Consider the following 17,910-nt stretch of genomic DNA (forward strand, 5'->3'; position numbering starts at 1 on the left):
GTGCAGCTTGTGCGAACCGCCCCCGATTGGTTCGTTTGGTCAAAGTTTATTTGTTTATTTCACTACGGGAGAATCTATAAATGCTAATGATATCACTATCAAGGCTTTTAATACAAGGTATCGAGCTCCTCGTCTCGATGTACTGTTACATACCGAATATTCGACTTGAAACGTGCTCACATCGAGCGAATGTTCGTTGTTTTCACTTGTTCTTATTAGGTTACGGTCACCTGTTTGGACATGATTATTTTCTATATAAAATAAATACAAAATTTCATTGAATTTCACTTGATGTTTTATTTGATTTTTAGAAGTGGATGCGGAGTAAAAGTTAAATAGGATTTGGTTTTCATTTGCGCATAAAAACAGTTTACATTTTACTATCTACTTCATATTATCTTTAATCCATTTTTTGTAGTAAAATATATTTGTGAAAATACTAGGCTTTCTTCTGCCACAGCTGTTGGTTGATGAAACGATTCCTATAAGATTTTTTCCATTGTAAAGCGGCCCGCCGCTGTCTCCCTGTAGACAAAGATACTATTATTGAACAACCCGACGAATTCATAACATATGCGTATTAATAGATAAAAAAAAGGGCAATTATCTATAAGGTTTGTCGTTGCTAACTACTTACAAGACAAACGCTGGCTTCTTTCTTCGCACCAACAGCACAAAGTTGCTCTTTCTGCAATGGTCTCCTTCTATCCGAGTATAAGCTATTACATTTCTCCAAGGATAATGTGGTCATATCGAGGGTTTGCAGTTGTCTGAGAACTTCACCGTAACGCTAAAATGCATCAGCAATTTAAACTAAATTAAAGAATCCAATGTCAGTCTGTCATTTATTTATAAGATAATAGAAATTATTTTCGTATACGCTGAAATATATTATATTACATATTCTAGTTAGCATATTTTATATAGGAATAACTTTGTTAATCTTTTACTGGTGTTTACATCATCATCATCCCACGTTTTCCCCAAAAACAACCGTAAGCCTACCTACCTCTTTGCTTCCAAAACCATTAACGACCGTCTTTGTTCCAGGTTTAGTCTCACTCTGTGGCAGCATGATCGCAGCGACGTATTTGTTAAATTTCATCTCCCCTTTAACGCGAACCAGACTTATATCATTGTTTACATAGAAGTAGTCGTCATGAACTATTATTTTGTCTGCTTTTAACGACTGCCCTCTCTCAAGCGTATTCAAGATACCCACTACCACTGTGACTAGCGATGGGTTATATTCACTGAAACAAAAGTTCCTATATTTATCCGCCCGTTCAATGCCTCACTAGCTATAAAGTATGATCAAAGAGACGTGTAAAAATGCCTATCGTTTTGTTTTCCATCGTAATTAACTGTGTTAAATTGATAAATTTCTCTTTGTCTCTTCATCATGAATATTATAATAATAGTGTTTCTACGTTTTCTTTACTTACTACTTTTGAGTGCAGTAAGCTGAACTTAATATCCATTTGGAAGATATAATTGCGCCACCACAGAAGTGATTACTCTCCATTTGTAAAGAAGCCATGTGGGGCACTGATGCCTCGGCATTTTGGCCGCCTTTTATACCTAAAAAATAATACGCACTAGATGTTGAATACGATCTCAGCCAAAGTTTAATCTTTTACATTGGGACATACAGCGCATTTATGAAACGGGAATTAGTTTTTGTGGTAAATATAACTATAAACGATTTTTTTTTAATCGAACAAGTGGATAAGTTCGTGTATCGTGTATGATAATGATACAGAAAGATAAGTGACTGCTGACTACTGTGTAGCCAAGAAATCTGAAACGAGGCTCCATTGGCCGTACATACTAGAGTGCCTATCCCGCCGCACGGTGAATGTTATGAAAGTGGATGAAGTGGCAGATGTATGTCAATACCGTAACAAATGGAGATCCGTGGTGTCTGCCTACCCCTTCGCGAAAACGGCATGATAATATAAATAATGTTTTGCGGAAAGCTGATAATCTACACTAATATTATAAAGAGGAAAACTTTGTTTGTTTGTAATGAATAGGCTCATAAACTACTGGACCGGTTTTAAAAATTCTTTCACCATTCGAAAGCTACATTATCCACGAGTAATATAGGCTATATTTAATTTTGAACAAAAATAGGGTTCCGTAAGATATTAGGGTTTTCGGACACAAGGTGTAAAAAATCAACCAAAAAATAAAAAAAAGGGGTAGCATAGCAAAATGTTCCATGTTGGCATATACTAAAAAGGTAGGCTAGGCATTAAGGAGAAACGAAGTTCGCGGAAGCAGCTAGTAACTGATAAAATTAATAAACTTACCCACAGCGATGTCGAATGTAAGAAATAAAATCCCTAATACAACAATCATTATGGCAGTAGATTGTATATTTCTGACATAAACTTAACATCAGTGGTTCTACTTATAGAAGAAAACTAATAGTTAATTTAAAAACTAATTTGCTTTGTTTTTTTTATAAAAAATACATACTTCTTCGACTTAAATTAATGTTTTATAACCTTTTAAAAAAGTAATTACGTATGACGCAATTACTTAATATAATCCAATCCTGTTGTTGAAGATAGTAATAATACAAACTTATATTACTTAAACGGGAAAATAGTATTCAAAATAATTATTTCAATATGTACCATTAGCTGTAGTAGGTTTTACTATATGGGAGAATTTAGTAGAATATTTGAGTGAATATATTTGCGACTATATCAATGATCAATGCCGGCAACGCACTCGCGAGCCCTCTGGCATTGAGGGTGTCCATGGGCGGCGGTATCACTTAACATCAGGTGAGCCTCCTGCCCGTTTGCCCCCTGTTCTATAAAAAGAAAAAAAAAAAAAAAACTAAACTACTCACTCTTATTATCAGGGCCATGTACATATTACACCGAAACAATTATTTCTTCGTAATTCGACTTCAAAAACTTTTAGATTAACAGTCAAAAACTAAATTAATAAGAAAATTTATCGAAACGAACTGTCATTTTTATACAACTAAATTTTTCGACTTTCTACATGCACAACTGTTAAGGGATCTTGACTAAATCTCTAGAAATGCTTCATATTTTGCATTATAGCGTGCGCAATCGAGAATTAAGTACTAGCTCAACACGGCACACGCCCATTTTAATTTCCACGCAGGTGCCAAGTTGACTTCTGCGTGTAGTACAACTATTAAAGTAGATAACAGTAATATTTTTATTCTATAGACAATACTGTCAAGTTTTGCGGTGTCATATATCACATTTAATAACGTGATAAATATTTGATTTTGAACTCTCTTGTCTCAGTTTCACGTGGGATTGTTTGTATAGTTGAAACTTAAAAGTTTAAAAGGATTTAAGTATAAATTTATAAACGCTATGAAGTAATCGTCGAAAAACATGGATTTTATTATCGACACTGTTGGTGATACCGACCTTCAAAATAAGTTAGAGCTACTTAAGGAAGATGACAAACTTTTCATAGGTTACATTTTCTATTATTATTATAAACATTTTTAGTTACTTTTTATACGATTATGTTTTGCATTTTCTTTAATATTCTAGTCTAATAATTTGAAATGTATACCCTAATATTACAGACAAGGAAAAAAGAACACAAGCCATATTAGACTTATTTGACAAAACGAAGCAAGAGTTAGATGCCCAAGTAGTTGCAGAGGATGCAATTGAAAGCAAATTAAAAAATCTTAAACTAGATCAAATGTATGATGACTTTTTTAATGACATGTTGTGGTCACACTCATTAATAGCTGTAAATAAAAAGAAACCATTATTCACTTTCGATCAGTTGGATAAGGAAACGGGAAAACTGAAATCAAATATTGGCTCTGTTGATGTTGAAAAGGAAATGAAAAGCTCTGTTTTAAAGCCAGGCATAGAAAAAGAACTTACTTTGCCTAAATATAATGTTAGTGATAAAAAATTAAGGAAGCTACGTAAGGTAAACTAAACACATTACTTTAATACATAAAGTTTTACTGAAATTTCTTATTTTTACTGCTATATATATATAAGTGTATTGTTTAATTTAAATTAGAATATTTATTACAACTATCTACTTGTGTTTATAGGAAGAAAGAATGAAAACAAAAGGCCCAGGGTGGTTTGACATGAGTGCTCCTGAAATAACACCAGAATTAGAGAATGATCTTAAATTACTAAAAATGAGGTCTGTGTTGGACCCAAAACATTTCTACAAGAAGAATGATATGCAAGTTTTGCCCAAGTATTTCCAGGTAGGTCTTATTGTATAAACTCATCATTATTTCTTTTTTTGACATAAGTGTACATTATGTTACCAACACGAATAAATGATTTTGAATTTGAATATACTTAGAAGTATTACTAAACACTATTATTTTCTTTTGAGTCTATACTTACAGATAATTTTATTTACTGAGTACAACACCACTACAAAAGAAAGCTAAATATTAGCATAAGTTATGTTAAAATTTGCTTGGATGCTCCTTGAACATTGCTTATATGAAACTTCTGTATATTAAACCGAAATCCATTACATTAGTAAACTGTGCTTTTCTACAGCAATCAGAATCACCTAGATACTAACATAATAAATGTTACCCAGATCAAGAACCTAGTTGAATTACCATGAATTTGAGTAGTATATTATTAATCTTTAATATTATTGTGTGATAAACTTACACATATATGGTTTTAACAATGTTTATAATAAAAAACAAATTTCTTTAAGGTTGGTCAAATTATGGATTCAGCTTTGGACCATGTTAATGAAAGGTTAACTAAAAAACAAAGAAAAAGAACAATGGTGGACGAGTTATTGGCAGATGCAGAGGTACAGAAGTACAATAAGAAGAAATATAAAGAAATTATTGATGAAAAGAGAAAAACTCAGTATAAGACATTTATGAAGGACAAGAGAATGAAAAATAAAGCTGAATTGAAGAAAAATAAATCTATGAAAAAGCAGAATAAATAATTTTGGAATATAATAATCTTTTATTTATAACAAAGGAATCAAAGCAAATAAAAATTTTAATAGTGACATCATCAATGCATTTTCTCAACAAAACATTCTGATTTATAATTATCTTAATTACATACTATGCATCTCTGATACTAGATGTGGAAGCTCATAGAGCCTGTCTACAAGTATTATAATTAGCATGAGGTTAACTCCCTTTAGGTTGGAGGAATAGTACACCATCCTTCTTCCACACTAGGTTATTTGAAAATAATGCCAACAAGATATTTATAACACTATTAAGAAACCAGAAGTGGCTCTGTACACAAGTGGGAATACCAAAATAAAATACTAATTTTAAATAAGATTTTTATATTATATTTAACAATACCAAAAATATAACATCAATATGTAAAATAGAATACCTATATAGTAAAGATTTATTTGATGTAAAACTCTTATACTAATATCCACCAGTGACGTCAATAGATGCACCAGTTATGAAGGAAGACTTTTCTGAGCCAAGAAATGTTATTAACTCGGCCACTTCTGTAATAAAATGCTGCATTATCTAACCGTTGATTAACTACATCCACTTATGTGTCAGAATAAAACTTTGACTGAACACAATTGATTAATGTATCTCAAGTATCCTGAATAAATGGCATGGCAAACTGTCGTAAAGTTCACACTCTTAAGGTCTCTTTAAGGTTTGATTCCTCTCAAAACAATACATGGTCTAGGGAAGAATAAACAATATGTATATAGAAAATCTAATTTAATAGAATACACATACCACTAGGAGTTCCCAATCTCCCCAAAGGCACCATTTTGAGTATTCCCGACTTAACTTTATCCGGCACTGTCTTTACCATTGGTGTATCAATAAAACCAGGCAGTATCACATTTACTCTGCAATTAATTTACACCTTATCATGATTTGATGACTGGTGAAAGAAGCCATAGTAAGAAACCGCCTTTATCGTAACATTTGGGAGTCGAGTCCGAACAATGGATGACAATCAAAAAAATGACTCAGCTAGACTTTGGCTTCTGTATTTCAATACCGTAAATCCAATTTTTGACAGTCTCGTTCCTGTTCCTCATCTTAAGCACTGACAAATATCTTGCATAGCAATTGTTACCCTAATGCATTTACCCTATTGTTACTTATACAGATGAATGCATAAATATATTTTGGTTAATGATAACAATAAAATCAATTAATTTCATTAAAAAATACTTTTTTTCGTTAATATTTTTTCACCTTACACCTTTTCTGTGTGTTATGTGCCTTATATTTTTTTGGGAAGAAAAATTACCTTATATTAAACTTTCCCAATTCTTTGGCAGCCGTCTGTGTCATAGCTACCACACCTGCTTTACTTGCCGAATAATTTGTTTGACCTAGAATTTAAGTGATTTTTCATAGGAAAAAAATTTTCAAGTTCTTTATTTTGTACATACTTATATGTTTTTAAATATTTCGATTTTTCTCAATTTTTAAATTCACACTGAGCAGACTGTTTAATAAATTATAAAAAGATGTGATGGTAAGCACTCAGTTGGGGAACACAGTCTCTTTGTATAATAAAACAAATAATAATGACACTAACAATTCTCAACTATACCTACATAAAGTATAATGGGTTTGAGGAATTTAACAAACAGATAAAATGCAATTTTTTCTCATGATTACACTAATGTTGCCATGAAGGAGGACATTTTGAAAACTATTAACAGTTTGAAAAGTTAATTATGTACCTTTTTAGATAACTGGTATAGGTATATGTTTTTTGTTTTATAAATAGAAGAATTGTAAATTCATGATAAAAACTTACCAATATTACCATACTTCCCCACAATACTAGATATATTTATGATAGACCCAGAAACAGATGTCTCCGCCATTTGTTTTGCAAAATTCTGCATTATAAGAAATGTACCCTGTAAATTACGATGAAAGTGTGTACACAAAGCCTCTGGACAAATAAAACCATGCATTTTCTTTAGAGAAAATCATCATCCATATGAAAATATTTTTTTGCCTATTTATTCACTTAACACATTGTAGTAATTCAAATTATTAAAATCATTAGGAAACCATTGCTGACTACATTCTATTACAGACTGATACCTAAAATACCTTACCATAGCTGCTACCTTAATAGACCTAGGGTCTAATAAGAAAAAGTAAACAAATGAGACAGTGAATACCAAAAATTTGCATATAGAACACTTAGTATTTTATAAATTTGTAATACCTTGAGGTTAACATTGATAACACTGTCATAATCCTCTTCTGACAATTTTAACAACCAATTGTCCCTTGTAATTCCTGCCGAATTAACAACTATCCTAGGCACTTCTGTATACTGTTTTGATAATAATTGAATAAGATTTTGAATGGATTTGGTGTCAGTAACATCTAGTTCCACTGCACTGTGATCACCAGCAGCTGTAAATAAAACATTTCTACATGTAATCATCACACATTTTACAGTAATAGTATTTAATATTGATTGTTTTAATACAACAGCTAGATAAAGTTGTCCACTTGTATTAAATACAGCAGATTTTAAATGTTAATCAGTTTTACAGTTATTTTTAAAAGAAATTGCAGTATTCAACAACTTATGGATTGATCACGTCGGGGTCACCACTTATGGGATCCTATCACGTCGGGGTCACCATTTATGGATTGATCACGTCGGGGTCACCATTTATGGGATGTTCTATATGTTTATAAATCACAACCCATTTTTATCTTTGTTAAATTGATATATTACTTCACAAACAACGGTAATTAATTTATATTATTATAGAAACGCTCAAAGGAAAAAATACATGCTCACTCATCTTAAAAGTCTATTCTGAGTGACGTCTGTTTTCTTCTTTTCTAAGTGTCCTGTATTTATATTGACACATATATCAAAATCGTATAGAAACTACTTCACCAAACAGTATGTACATTTTTAGTGCGTATCTACGATACGCTACAAACTTTAACTCAAAAATCTATAAAATCAAAAAAGAATCTTATATTAATAATTTGTAAATTAATTCTTCTTGTTTCAATATATATTTTAAATGATACCATTAGATCCAGATGCTAAAGCTGTATGTGTTTTAATAGTTTCTAGAGCTGCATCGTAATTTCTATCAGCAGCAATGACAGTAGCACCTTCCCGTGACAAAACTTGGCATGCTGCTCTGCCTATACCAGAGCCAGCTCCTAAACAACAAACAAATCATCTTAAATGTAATTCGAAATTTGAAAAATTGACTAGCAAGAGGTAAGTACAAAGATCAACTACATATTAAAACTACCATATGAAATGTTTCATGTATGTATAATTTTCTATATTTATCAATAATTGTACATTTACATACTAAACAGTTGGGCTATAGTGATGTAACGTTGGATACAAATGAGGCTAATTTATTTGATAATACCTAAATATTAAATAAAATATTTGTTTACCTGTAACAAGCGCTAATCTTCCTGACACCAATCCTGTGACCATTTTTCTTTTTTAATTAAAATAGTGTTATAGATTTTAGAATAAAAGTTCTTGCAAGTTATCAAAACTATTAGATTACTAGATTGCCCTTTGATCTTAGATAGTGTGATTACTATATTTTATTAACTTGTGATAAAACATACATTAAGCAATAAATCGGTAATGTTTTCAGAATAAGTTATACCTAAGTCAAACAATAAAACCTATAAAAACTAACTAAACTATTGAACAAAGCGTTATTTTTGATAAAAAAACAAGTTAAACAAGTCTTAAAGAGCTTAAATAATTTAAAAATATTCTTAGTTTTAATTTCTAGCGCCGATTGCGCTAGTCAGACAAATACATCGTATAACGGTAGTGATTATATACTCTTTGCATCGTAACTCGTAAGTCTGAGGCTATGCAGTGTATGCACATGAAGTCTGAAAGCTGAAGGTGAACTCAAAAGTCAAGTCTCAAACTCTCAAATGTCGATTCATCCGACATTTGACTGCTGACAATTGATAAATGTAAAATGTATATAATTGGAAATAATAATCGGTCGGTACTCGGTAGTTTATTTTTCAATTTTCATACACCATTATTGTCAATGTTTTATACTAATCAAGTGATAATAAAAAGCAGAAGTGTAATTATTATAATATAAATAGACTTCAAATGTAATTTTATTTTAGTTTTTTTAATTTACTTAAAACTTTAAGTATTCGTCTAAGTTCAAAGTGACAACTGTTAGTAACCGCAAGTTTAGTGTGGCAAAAAACGTTGCTGTATTATTATACAGCAATTGTAATCATGCCGTACAGTATTTTACAGTTGTATACAATCACTATACGTTAAAGGTGTAAAATAAATTAATTAAAATATCCAGTTCAAAACAATCACAGGCCAGGTGCCTACGTTATTTCGCCTTTTCAAAAATTGTATTTAATCAAAAATAGAAAATACTACGTTACTGAATTCTATTAAATCAAAAGAATTGTTTTTAAAAGGTTGCTAAACTATACCTAAACAATGGCATTCACCAAAACCATTTTACTTACTATTACGTTATTTCTTGCTTCACATGCTGCATATAAATATTATCGAAGGAAACCGAAAAGGCGACTAATCAACGATGTTATAATGTTTTCGAACAAAAATTCAAAATTTAAATCAAGCAAGCAGAACTTAAATGAGAGTGTCGAAAAGCTACTCAGTTATTTAAGCTCGAGCTGCCACAGTCTGGATATATGCATGTATGTATTAACAAATTCAGAAATTACAAACATCATCATTAAACAGCACCTACGTGGTGTAAAGATACGTGTTATTCTAGATGCCGATATGGCATTCTCATCCGGGTCTACTGTAAAGCGTTTAGAAAAACATGGAATACATGTACGCTGGATGAAAGCAACAGAAATTATGCATAATAAATTTTGCATTATTGATGGAGCTACTACAGAAGACTGTATACCCTTTGTTATGACAGGGTCATTAAATTGGACAAATCAAGCTTTGTACAGGAATTGGGAAAATGTTCTTGTAACATCTCAAAAACATATTGTTTATTTATACAAGGTTGAGTTTGAGAAAATGTGGGAAGAATTTAAACCTATAGTCAAAATAGGTAGATAATTTATTAAAACTTTATGTTTCTAGATGTTTAATCTATGTTAAGTTGACTTTATTGATATTTTAGGCAAATATTTATTTCAAAGTGCATTTAAGTTTAGCATATATTGTTAAACTTAAATGCACTGATTATATTGTCTAAGATATAAATAAGTCAATCTTCAACGCAACTTCTTTCTTGACAATCAAAGAACTAAATATTAATCTAAAGTTTATTTGGCTTGTTTGTTCTTTATATAAAGTATTTAGTGGATGATGTATTTGAGTATCGGTGCTTCTTTTTACTTTTTACTCTAAGTTTTATGTGATACTTTGTATGAGTTAACTGTCATGGTAGTCTTATAATAAATATTAGTTTCTTAAGATGCTTTTATTGAATAAAAACTGCTCAGTTTATGGTCTAAGCAAAAGAATTTAAATAATGATTTTGGCTATATACCTACAGACATCAACAATCTATACTTAATAATACTTTCTTAAAAGGAAGCTCCACAGTATTCTATTAGTTGTTGCATACAAAGTATGTATCGTAAATTAAAAGCTTGAATGGAAAACATTTCATTTTTGAAAAAACATTTATTCTTAAATAACTACATAATAATCATAACGTAATATTATTAATGCTAAAATCGTGTGGACGGAGGCGTAAATTTAAATTGTAATTGTGATGCGGTTGCAAAGGCCCACTGTAGCCTCCGATGATACCACATGAGGGATAATTTTCTGCACCGCCGTAATTATTCATACTTTGACTCATTAAAGTATTGTTCGGGACGTACTGACGATTCCCTTGCATCATCAGCGAATAGTCACTTTGATAGTTTGTAATAGGAAGACCCAGGTTAAAATTAAGGTTGTTCGTTTGAAAATGATGGAGCCAGGGTTCCTTGCGAGCCTCCTGTCTGTCTGCTTGGGGAATGCCGATGGGAACTGGCAAGGGTTCTGGAGAATTATGACTAGTACTCCGATGGCTGGAGAGGGCTGATCTTTCGTTTCGTCGAAATTTTGCGCGTCGATTTTGGAACCAAACCTATAAAAAAGACTAAAATAATCACCCGATTTCCAAACGTAAATCTAGTTTTAAATTTAAGATCTCCTCACTTATAAGGTCTTCTCACTCAATGATGGGTCATAGTAGATAAAAAAGGTAATTTCTAAAATACGTTGTTGTATTTACTGGCCATGCTAAGTATCTATAAGCATTTTTTGATTTATGGATTGTTATCCAAGTATTATTTAATAAATAAAACGTCAACTCTTATCTATTAGAGTTCTTTTTCCAAGCCATTATATTTTAGATACTTATATTATTTATCGTATCTAAATAAACCATATCGGTTTTTAATCTATAATCCACATTTTTAAGAAGGATATTGCCAAACAGAACGTATTGTAAATAATATTTAGCGTGGCTCGCTGACTGTATGTACCTACCTAATGTATAAAATTAGTGATTAAATCTGATAAAAATATTTTATTACTACTATAGTACTAAATAAATAAATATTAAAATCTAATACAGTTCTAAAAGCTTACCTGTACTCTTGCCTCAGTCAAATTAACCCTGGAAGCCAGATCTTCTCGAACGAAGGCATCAGGGTAATGAGTCTTCTCAAAGATCTTCTCAAGGGCAGCCAACTGTTGGCTCGTGAACGTTGTTCTATTTCGTCTCGGCTTCTTCCTCTCATCGCACTTTTCTTCACACTTATCCGTCTCTTTTACACTTTTAGTTTCATCATACTTGCGTCTCATTTCCTCATATGCAAGATAATCTACAGGCTTTATGTATTGCAAGTCTTTCTGGTACCAGGTGTTCTGGTATGCTGGATCGAAGTTGTTTCTTCCTGCAAAGTGGTGAAGCCGTAAAAGGCTGTCTTCGTGGCATTTTATCATATGGTATAAGTTATTGTTATTTGTTGAATTTGCAGCGCCTTTCTCATAGCTTTTACTGTGGCTTACGGGCTCTAAAACAAAAAAAAAATAGTATTTATCTGATTTGAAGATTGTCTTTTATTCACGCAAATAATTGCCTTAACTTGGTCAGAGCTTACGTGATGAGGAAAAGCTCGCGCATGTAGTTACTGTTAGTAGAAAAATACAAAACTACTGCGTACCTATAAAACGATACATCCCCAAGAATTGCCGGTCAGTAGGTAAACATATAGATTATAATCTTCAATGGCAGGGGTAATGATTTCATTCACTAAACTGTGTTTCTATTATATGTGTTTTGCATAAAAAAAACACAATATTCGTTTAGAGTACCTACCTAATTTATATTATTTCAAATGAAACGACAATTCAATCTACCCTATGAGTGATTATTGCTTTTAAAACAGGAAAGGAGCGCTTTAATTATAATAAATACATTTTAATCGAGTAAAAGTGTATTTTTATATCACTTTAGGCCAATAAGCACTTAGGCTGATCTACCTCTAAAAATATATTAAAATTCTTGTACACTTAGTACTTAAATCAGATTTACGTTTGGTACCTTACTATGGTAATATTAGAGAAAAGCAGCACTAGCGTCCTATATCGCACGCTTCGGACATTTTTTTAAATATTTTAAAAATATATTTGGTCCATCTATTCACGGATAACGATCAATACTATGGAGAAAATATTTTTTAATTTATTCGTCACAAACACAAAAAAAACAAAGCTTTCCGTTTTATATTATTAGTATAGATTATGTTCATTCAATAGTTTTTTAAAAACCCCTTAAATTGTTCTATGTCTAGCCATTGTAACTACTCTTCACGCTTTAACAACGCAATAAGCAATAATACGTAGACAAATAAAAAATAACTGGACTTAAAACTTAACAGTCGATCCGTCTGTGGTTTCCAAACTGCCGCTCGCGGAAGCAAACCTTTGTTTAAAGTTGAATAAATCAAGCACTTACTCATCTGAGGTTATTCCGTAATAACGCTTTTATTTTCCCTTTTATTTTTCGAAACCATACTTAATAGTTCTCTGAGATCTGAGAGAGAAATATTTAAATGGTTTAAAAATCTGGATTTTATTTTACACTGACGCACCGGGAGGTATAAAAGTATCAAAGTACGCTAAAATCAATCGCATATGTTGTGAAATCGATAGTGTTTTGCGAACCGTAAGACCGCACAATGCTCCTCAGAGAATGCCTCTTCGACTATCATGATCGCGTCCTTTAGCCAGATGCTTCAACGTATTTTTGTATGTTATATACCTAAATATAATTTTATTTTTACATAATCTAATATCAGTTGCAATTACTACGAGCTATAACAAGTCGCGCCTCGGATTTCTGTAAATGTTTCTGAAACTATAAAAAGAAAAATGTATATTTTACAAATTTCAATTTCTAATCGAGCAATAATATAATTCCTCTTATTTAATATATTACTATAAAATTATTTAAAAAGTTATGGGTAGACTAGGTGAACTAAAGGTAATAATTGTAGTTATCTACTTTGAATTGAACTAAAACCTTAAAGGTGTGAGATTTAAGGTCCTTCAAGAAAAGAGCGTACAAATTCTTAAAAGGCCGGCAACGCACTCGCGAGCCCTCTAGCATCGAGAGTGTCCATGGGCGGCGGTATCACTTAACATCAGGTGAGCCTCCTGCCCGTTTGCCCCCTATTCTATAAATAATCCATTATATAATTTGGCCCATGGTCTCAGATACAACGCTGCTAAGAGTGAGTTGCTTATATTTAAGGCGGGAACTAAACAGCACCAACAAATACCGCCTGTCTCTCTTGGAGGCAGAGTACTCAAAGTAGTTTCTAGTTTTAAGTATCTGGGACACTGGGTCACTGATTCACTGAGTGACGATATGGATGTTGAAAGGGAGCGAAGGGCGCTGGCTGTCAGGAGTAACATGTTGATTCGTAGGTTTGCTAAATGCTCTAAAAATGTCAAGCTTACACTATTTAGGGCCTATTGCCAGAGCTTTTACACATGCAGCTTGTGGACCGACTATACTCAACGGGCATTCAGCGCTCTTCGCATACAGTATAATAATGCTTTCAGGATGCTGCTGGGGCTGCCGCGTTTTTGTAGCGCATCAGGCATGTTTGCGGAAGCGCGAATAGATGATTTTCCATCTATAATTCGTAAACGAGTGGCGTCTCTGATGTGCCGTGTGCGTGGCAGTGTGAGCAGCATTCTGCAAGTTGTCGCTCAAAGAATGGACGGTTCGATTCTCAAGCATTGGATCTCATCTCATGTTATGGCGTCGAACCGCTGTGCTAAGTAGTTTTAATTTATAATTAAAATATGGGATATGGTTGAACATAAATTTTTAATTAATTAATTAATTAAAATAAAAATAGAAATTGTTATAATCTGTGTAGGATGGCTGGTGTATAGTGCATCCAACCTAATGGAAGCATCTTCGACAAGTCTTATGATTGGCTGTCCCGAAAGCACCAGTGGTTACGCCTCACTGATGCGTGGGGTTCGTGCGAGTACCAACAATATCCTGATGGTTATAGCAAATAAGCCTGAATGTGCTGTTTTGAGACACTGGGTTCATATACATGCCCGTGTGCCGGGTGTCTCAAATCAACGTAGACTAATGAACTAAATGTTTTTAATAATTTTACTAACATAGTTATAAGTCTTATAAGTTTTACTATACTAACAACATATGGACTTGTTGATTGGTCTGAAATAAATGATTTTATTATTATTATTATAAAAAAAATCAATGAAACTTTTTTGACGTTTATTTACTAAATTCCAGTTATGACGCAAAAGTAACACGACAGCTCGCAAGAAGCTGCAGCAAGACTGAGACAGGAGACTGCTAATGCCTGCACATTACAGTTTTGTAATCGAAACTACGACTTAAAGATCGTAGAAGACACAGCTGAACTCAGAATTGAAGGAGAAGGTGGGTTGGATGGAATACACGGTTTGAGTTAACTTCACTTTCAAAATTCATTCATTCGTATAAAATCAATTAGGTAAAGGATGGGCGGATGCTGCGATTTAAAAAAAATACGCGCATTGCCTTGTTGCATGAGTACAGTAATGAAAGAATATCGGCTCGAATTATGACCCGTGACAGACGCGGATTATTTACGATAACCGAAAGCGAAAATGTAATGGCAATTAGCCAGGGCGCCAAACGCCGCCCGCCCTCCGTAAGAAAAGCTTACCAATGAAAAGGTTTTAATAGCTTTCTATGGTCGAGTTTATCAGTAACATCATATGTATTGTATGTGGCAAAAAGCAAATGATCGTAATCGATCTTCACCATCGTCGCTCCATGTTAACATAAGCTCCCTCACTGCACGAGAAACCGTTGTCTACACGCACTGCAAGTTAAAATAAAAGTCATCCTCCGCAGATCCGCTACTCGCCAGATTTTGCTCTATCGGACTACCATTTTTTTCGTAATTTGCTAATAAACTTAAAAAATGTCTTCTTTCTTTTCAAGAGGCAGCATAAAAATTTAAATACATTCTATCGTTTTTAGTTCTACTGTACATAAATTACTTCCGATTAGATGGCAGCAAACAAGCAAGCATATATGAAACAACAACAACAACAAAATATCTTTATTCATCTAGGTAAACAAGTACACTTATGAATGTCAAAAAAAATTAATTAATTGTTAATTTACATTTACTACGAGTTCGCGAGTCAAGGGCGTAGAGCGAGCAAGAAGAAACTTTCCGCCACTCTTTTCAATCGCCAAGTTTTTAATACAATTTGTTTGAAATGGAGCAAATCAATCCCAAGTATTAGGAATATTATTTATGTATTCTTCACATTTATAACGAGCTTTATTAATTAATTTAATTTTAATGAGGGCTTTGAATGTATTTAGTGATAATTCTCTAATTTCGCTTGGAAGTGTTCGCTTGTGTGTTGTTGTAAAAACGAATACAATTTCCATATAAGGGGAGATTTATCTTCTGGAGCCTGGTTGGTCGCACACTCAAATTAGTTCTATCACGCGTATTACACTGTTGAAAGTCACGTAGACTGATGAAAATCAAGTATATTTTGATAAAATAAAATAAAATGTTAGATTAAAAAAAAAGTTAAGTTTAAGGTAAAATCGGCAATTCATACTTTGATTGTGATTTTATATACTATATACTCCTCGCTCACCTGCTTCAGTATCCTTTCAAAGTCTGTCACTGTCTTTATCTGATATTATTTACTAAAGATAACTTAATTTCTATAATATATATATATATATATTTAATTTCTGTGCTCTATATTTCTCTCGTGTTTTCATACATGAATAATTTTTACTTATAAATAAACTAGCTGATTCGGCAAACTTTGTGCCGCCCAACATTTAATAAATATCTTTTTACAAATTAGCTGCACCTAATTTATGATTTTATTAAAGTAATACAATGAATACTAATATTTTATGAAAGCAATAAAATAAGTGTCAGAAATATTAAGTTCATTACTTTATCAAGAAATTAAGACAAAAAGAAATAAGCCTCAACGCTGAACATTCGACAACCATTTACGTAATACACGAGTGTATTATGTAAATCCTATTTTATTGAATATAACTAAAAGATGACTCTTATTAAACGAGAATTGTAACTTTATTGCCTTTACGTATCGGAGATACACAGACTGACTTAACTACTTACTTACCTTTATTGTCTTCCATGATCTGTAGATTTTTCCAATGTATCGTATCGTAGTCGCTTCCAATTTCATAAATTAAATGAAAAGACTTTTCATTTTCCCAATCAATGTCACAAGCGTTTTAAATAAATCTAGATGTCCACTTCAATTTCGATATATCTACTTATTAATCCACAAACTTATTGAATTATCATAATTAAATAATTCAACTAACTCATGCTAATGTGTGAACTAATGAAGTCGGTACCGCGATCTGGCTGGAGTTCTTCAAACATATGTCTTTGAAAAAACACAAAATTAATACCACACCCACTTTGAAGGAAATCTGCGAACACCTTATTGCCATCGCATCAGAAATCAGAATACCCAACACCTAAACGTCTAACTTGGTTTACAGAAAATTAGCTTATAATGCACAGAGTCTGAACTCATTTTACAAAAAATACCTTTTAGATGATTATATCGTCGTAATAGAAACTAGCTTTTAAACCAAGGAGGTTGAATATGTTTTAGAGTAAATACTTCTTAGTGGGAGTTGCTTTCGAAAGTCGGGCGTGGCACAACTGTTGTGAAAAAACAAGAAATCTGGAGTTTAAAACAATAATTGACACGTCACATTTTATTATTTATAACTGTCGGTTGAAAATTAGGATAAGTTTTTCGAGTAATTGGCTCGGAAATGTTTATGTGGACGATTCGGATGTGGATATAAAAATGTAATTTGAATGAAAATCTCGAGAAAATATTAAGTAAAATGAATGAAGACGTTTTTAAGAAAGTTTATGGTTGTATAAGTTTCGTTAATCTTTAAATAACCTAAATAGTTTTATATACGTTACCTACTCTGTAAGCAATTATTATTATGTACCTATTTGATATTCAACTGCAAGTGTTTATTAGAGCGTACTCAAAGGCATATATATGTTTTTATTACTATAAATGTAACAAGTAATCCTGGATCGGACTTTTCTATCGAGCTTCATTTACCTCGATGGTATAGTTTAAATTTTGATACTTGAGGAGAAACTTTAAAAAGGTAGATTAAGATAATATAGGTAAATTATAAAGTTTTCGAAAACGGTACGGATAGAAAAGAGTTAAGTTATAGTTTTTCGTTTATTTAATATGTTTATACAAACTAACAATGCAATTTTATATGTATATATTGATTTGGAATACACTGCGTTGTGCCAAGCCG

General features: G+C 32.2%; 5 protein-coding genes across 6 annotated transcripts; 2 read left to right on the forward strand and 3 right to left on the reverse strand.

The window, feature by feature from the left end:
* Window positions 1-310: 310 nt before the first annotated feature.
* On the reverse strand, window positions 311-3,085 carry LOC110999160 (chymotrypsin-2-like). 2 transcript variants are annotated; one of them, XM_045633415.1, is made up of 5 exons: window positions 2,316-2,427; window positions 1,446-1,581; window positions 1,010-1,253; window positions 638-790; window positions 311-525 (listed from the first exon to the last, which is right to left on the reverse strand). In XM_045633415.1, the coding sequence occupies exons 1-5, from the start codon at window positions 2,362-2,364 to the stop codon at window positions 385-387; spliced, it is 723 nt and encodes a 240-aa protein (XP_045489371.1). In that variant the 5' UTR covers window positions 2,365-2,427; the 3' UTR covers window positions 311-384. The 2 variants fall into 2 exon arrangements, with proteins under 2 accessions (XP_045489371.1, XP_045489378.1); XM_045633422.1 differs by lacking the exon at window positions 2,316-2,427 and adding an exon at window positions 2,867-3,085 and having other exon boundaries at window positions 312-525.
* A 184-nt stretch (window positions 3,086-3,269) lies between these two features.
* LOC110999150 (deoxynucleotidyltransferase terminal-interacting protein 2) lies at window positions 3,270-4,986 on the forward strand. Its single transcript, XM_022268075.2, has 4 exons — window positions 3,270-3,477; window positions 3,593-3,954; window positions 4,085-4,249; window positions 4,726-4,986. Exons 1-4 carry the CDS (start codon window positions 3,393-3,395, stop codon window positions 4,969-4,971), a joined length of 858 nt encoding a protein of 285 aa, XP_022123767.2. The 5' UTR covers window positions 3,270-3,392; the 3' UTR covers window positions 4,972-4,986.
* A 342-nt stretch (window positions 4,987-5,328) lies between these two features.
* On the reverse strand, window positions 5,329-8,839 carry LOC110999152 (estradiol 17-beta-dehydrogenase 8). Its single transcript, XM_022268077.2, has 7 exons — window positions 8,441-8,839; window positions 8,054-8,191; window positions 7,221-7,414; window positions 6,798-6,903; window positions 6,279-6,363; window positions 5,753-5,868; window positions 5,329-5,505 (listed from the first exon to the last, which is right to left on the reverse strand). Exons 1-7 carry the CDS (start codon window positions 8,481-8,483, stop codon window positions 5,420-5,422), a joined length of 768 nt encoding a protein of 255 aa, XP_022123769.2. The 5' UTR covers window positions 8,484-8,839; the 3' UTR covers window positions 5,329-5,419.
* Window positions 8,840-9,025: 186 nt separating this feature from the next.
* LOC110999149 (mitochondrial cardiolipin hydrolase) lies at window positions 9,026-10,457 on the forward strand. Its single transcript, XM_022268074.2, has one exon. The coding sequence runs from the start codon at window positions 9,492-9,494 to the stop codon at window positions 10,095-10,097; it is 606 nt and encodes a 201-aa protein (XP_022123766.2). The 5' UTR covers window positions 9,026-9,491; the 3' UTR covers window positions 10,098-10,457.
* Window positions 10,458-10,687: 230 nt separating this feature from the next.
* LOC110999147 (paired box protein 6 homolog) lies at window positions 10,688-16,949 on the reverse strand. The gene is made up of 3 exons (XM_022268072.2): window positions 16,719-16,949; window positions 11,631-12,058; window positions 10,688-11,124 (listed from the first exon to the last, which is right to left on the reverse strand). The coding sequence occupies exons 1-3, from the start codon at window positions 16,732-16,734 to the stop codon at window positions 10,696-10,698; spliced, it is 873 nt and encodes a 290-aa protein (XP_022123764.2). The 5' UTR covers window positions 16,735-16,949; the 3' UTR covers window positions 10,688-10,695.
* Between the last annotated feature and the right edge of the window lie 961 nt (window positions 16,950-17,910).

The sequence above is a fragment of the Pieris rapae genome, chromosome 2 (assembly GCF_905147795.1).
Source record: "Pieris rapae chromosome 2, ilPieRapa1.1, whole genome shotgun sequence".
NCBI lineage: Eukaryota > Metazoa > Arthropoda > Insecta > Lepidoptera > Pieridae > Pieris > Pieris rapae.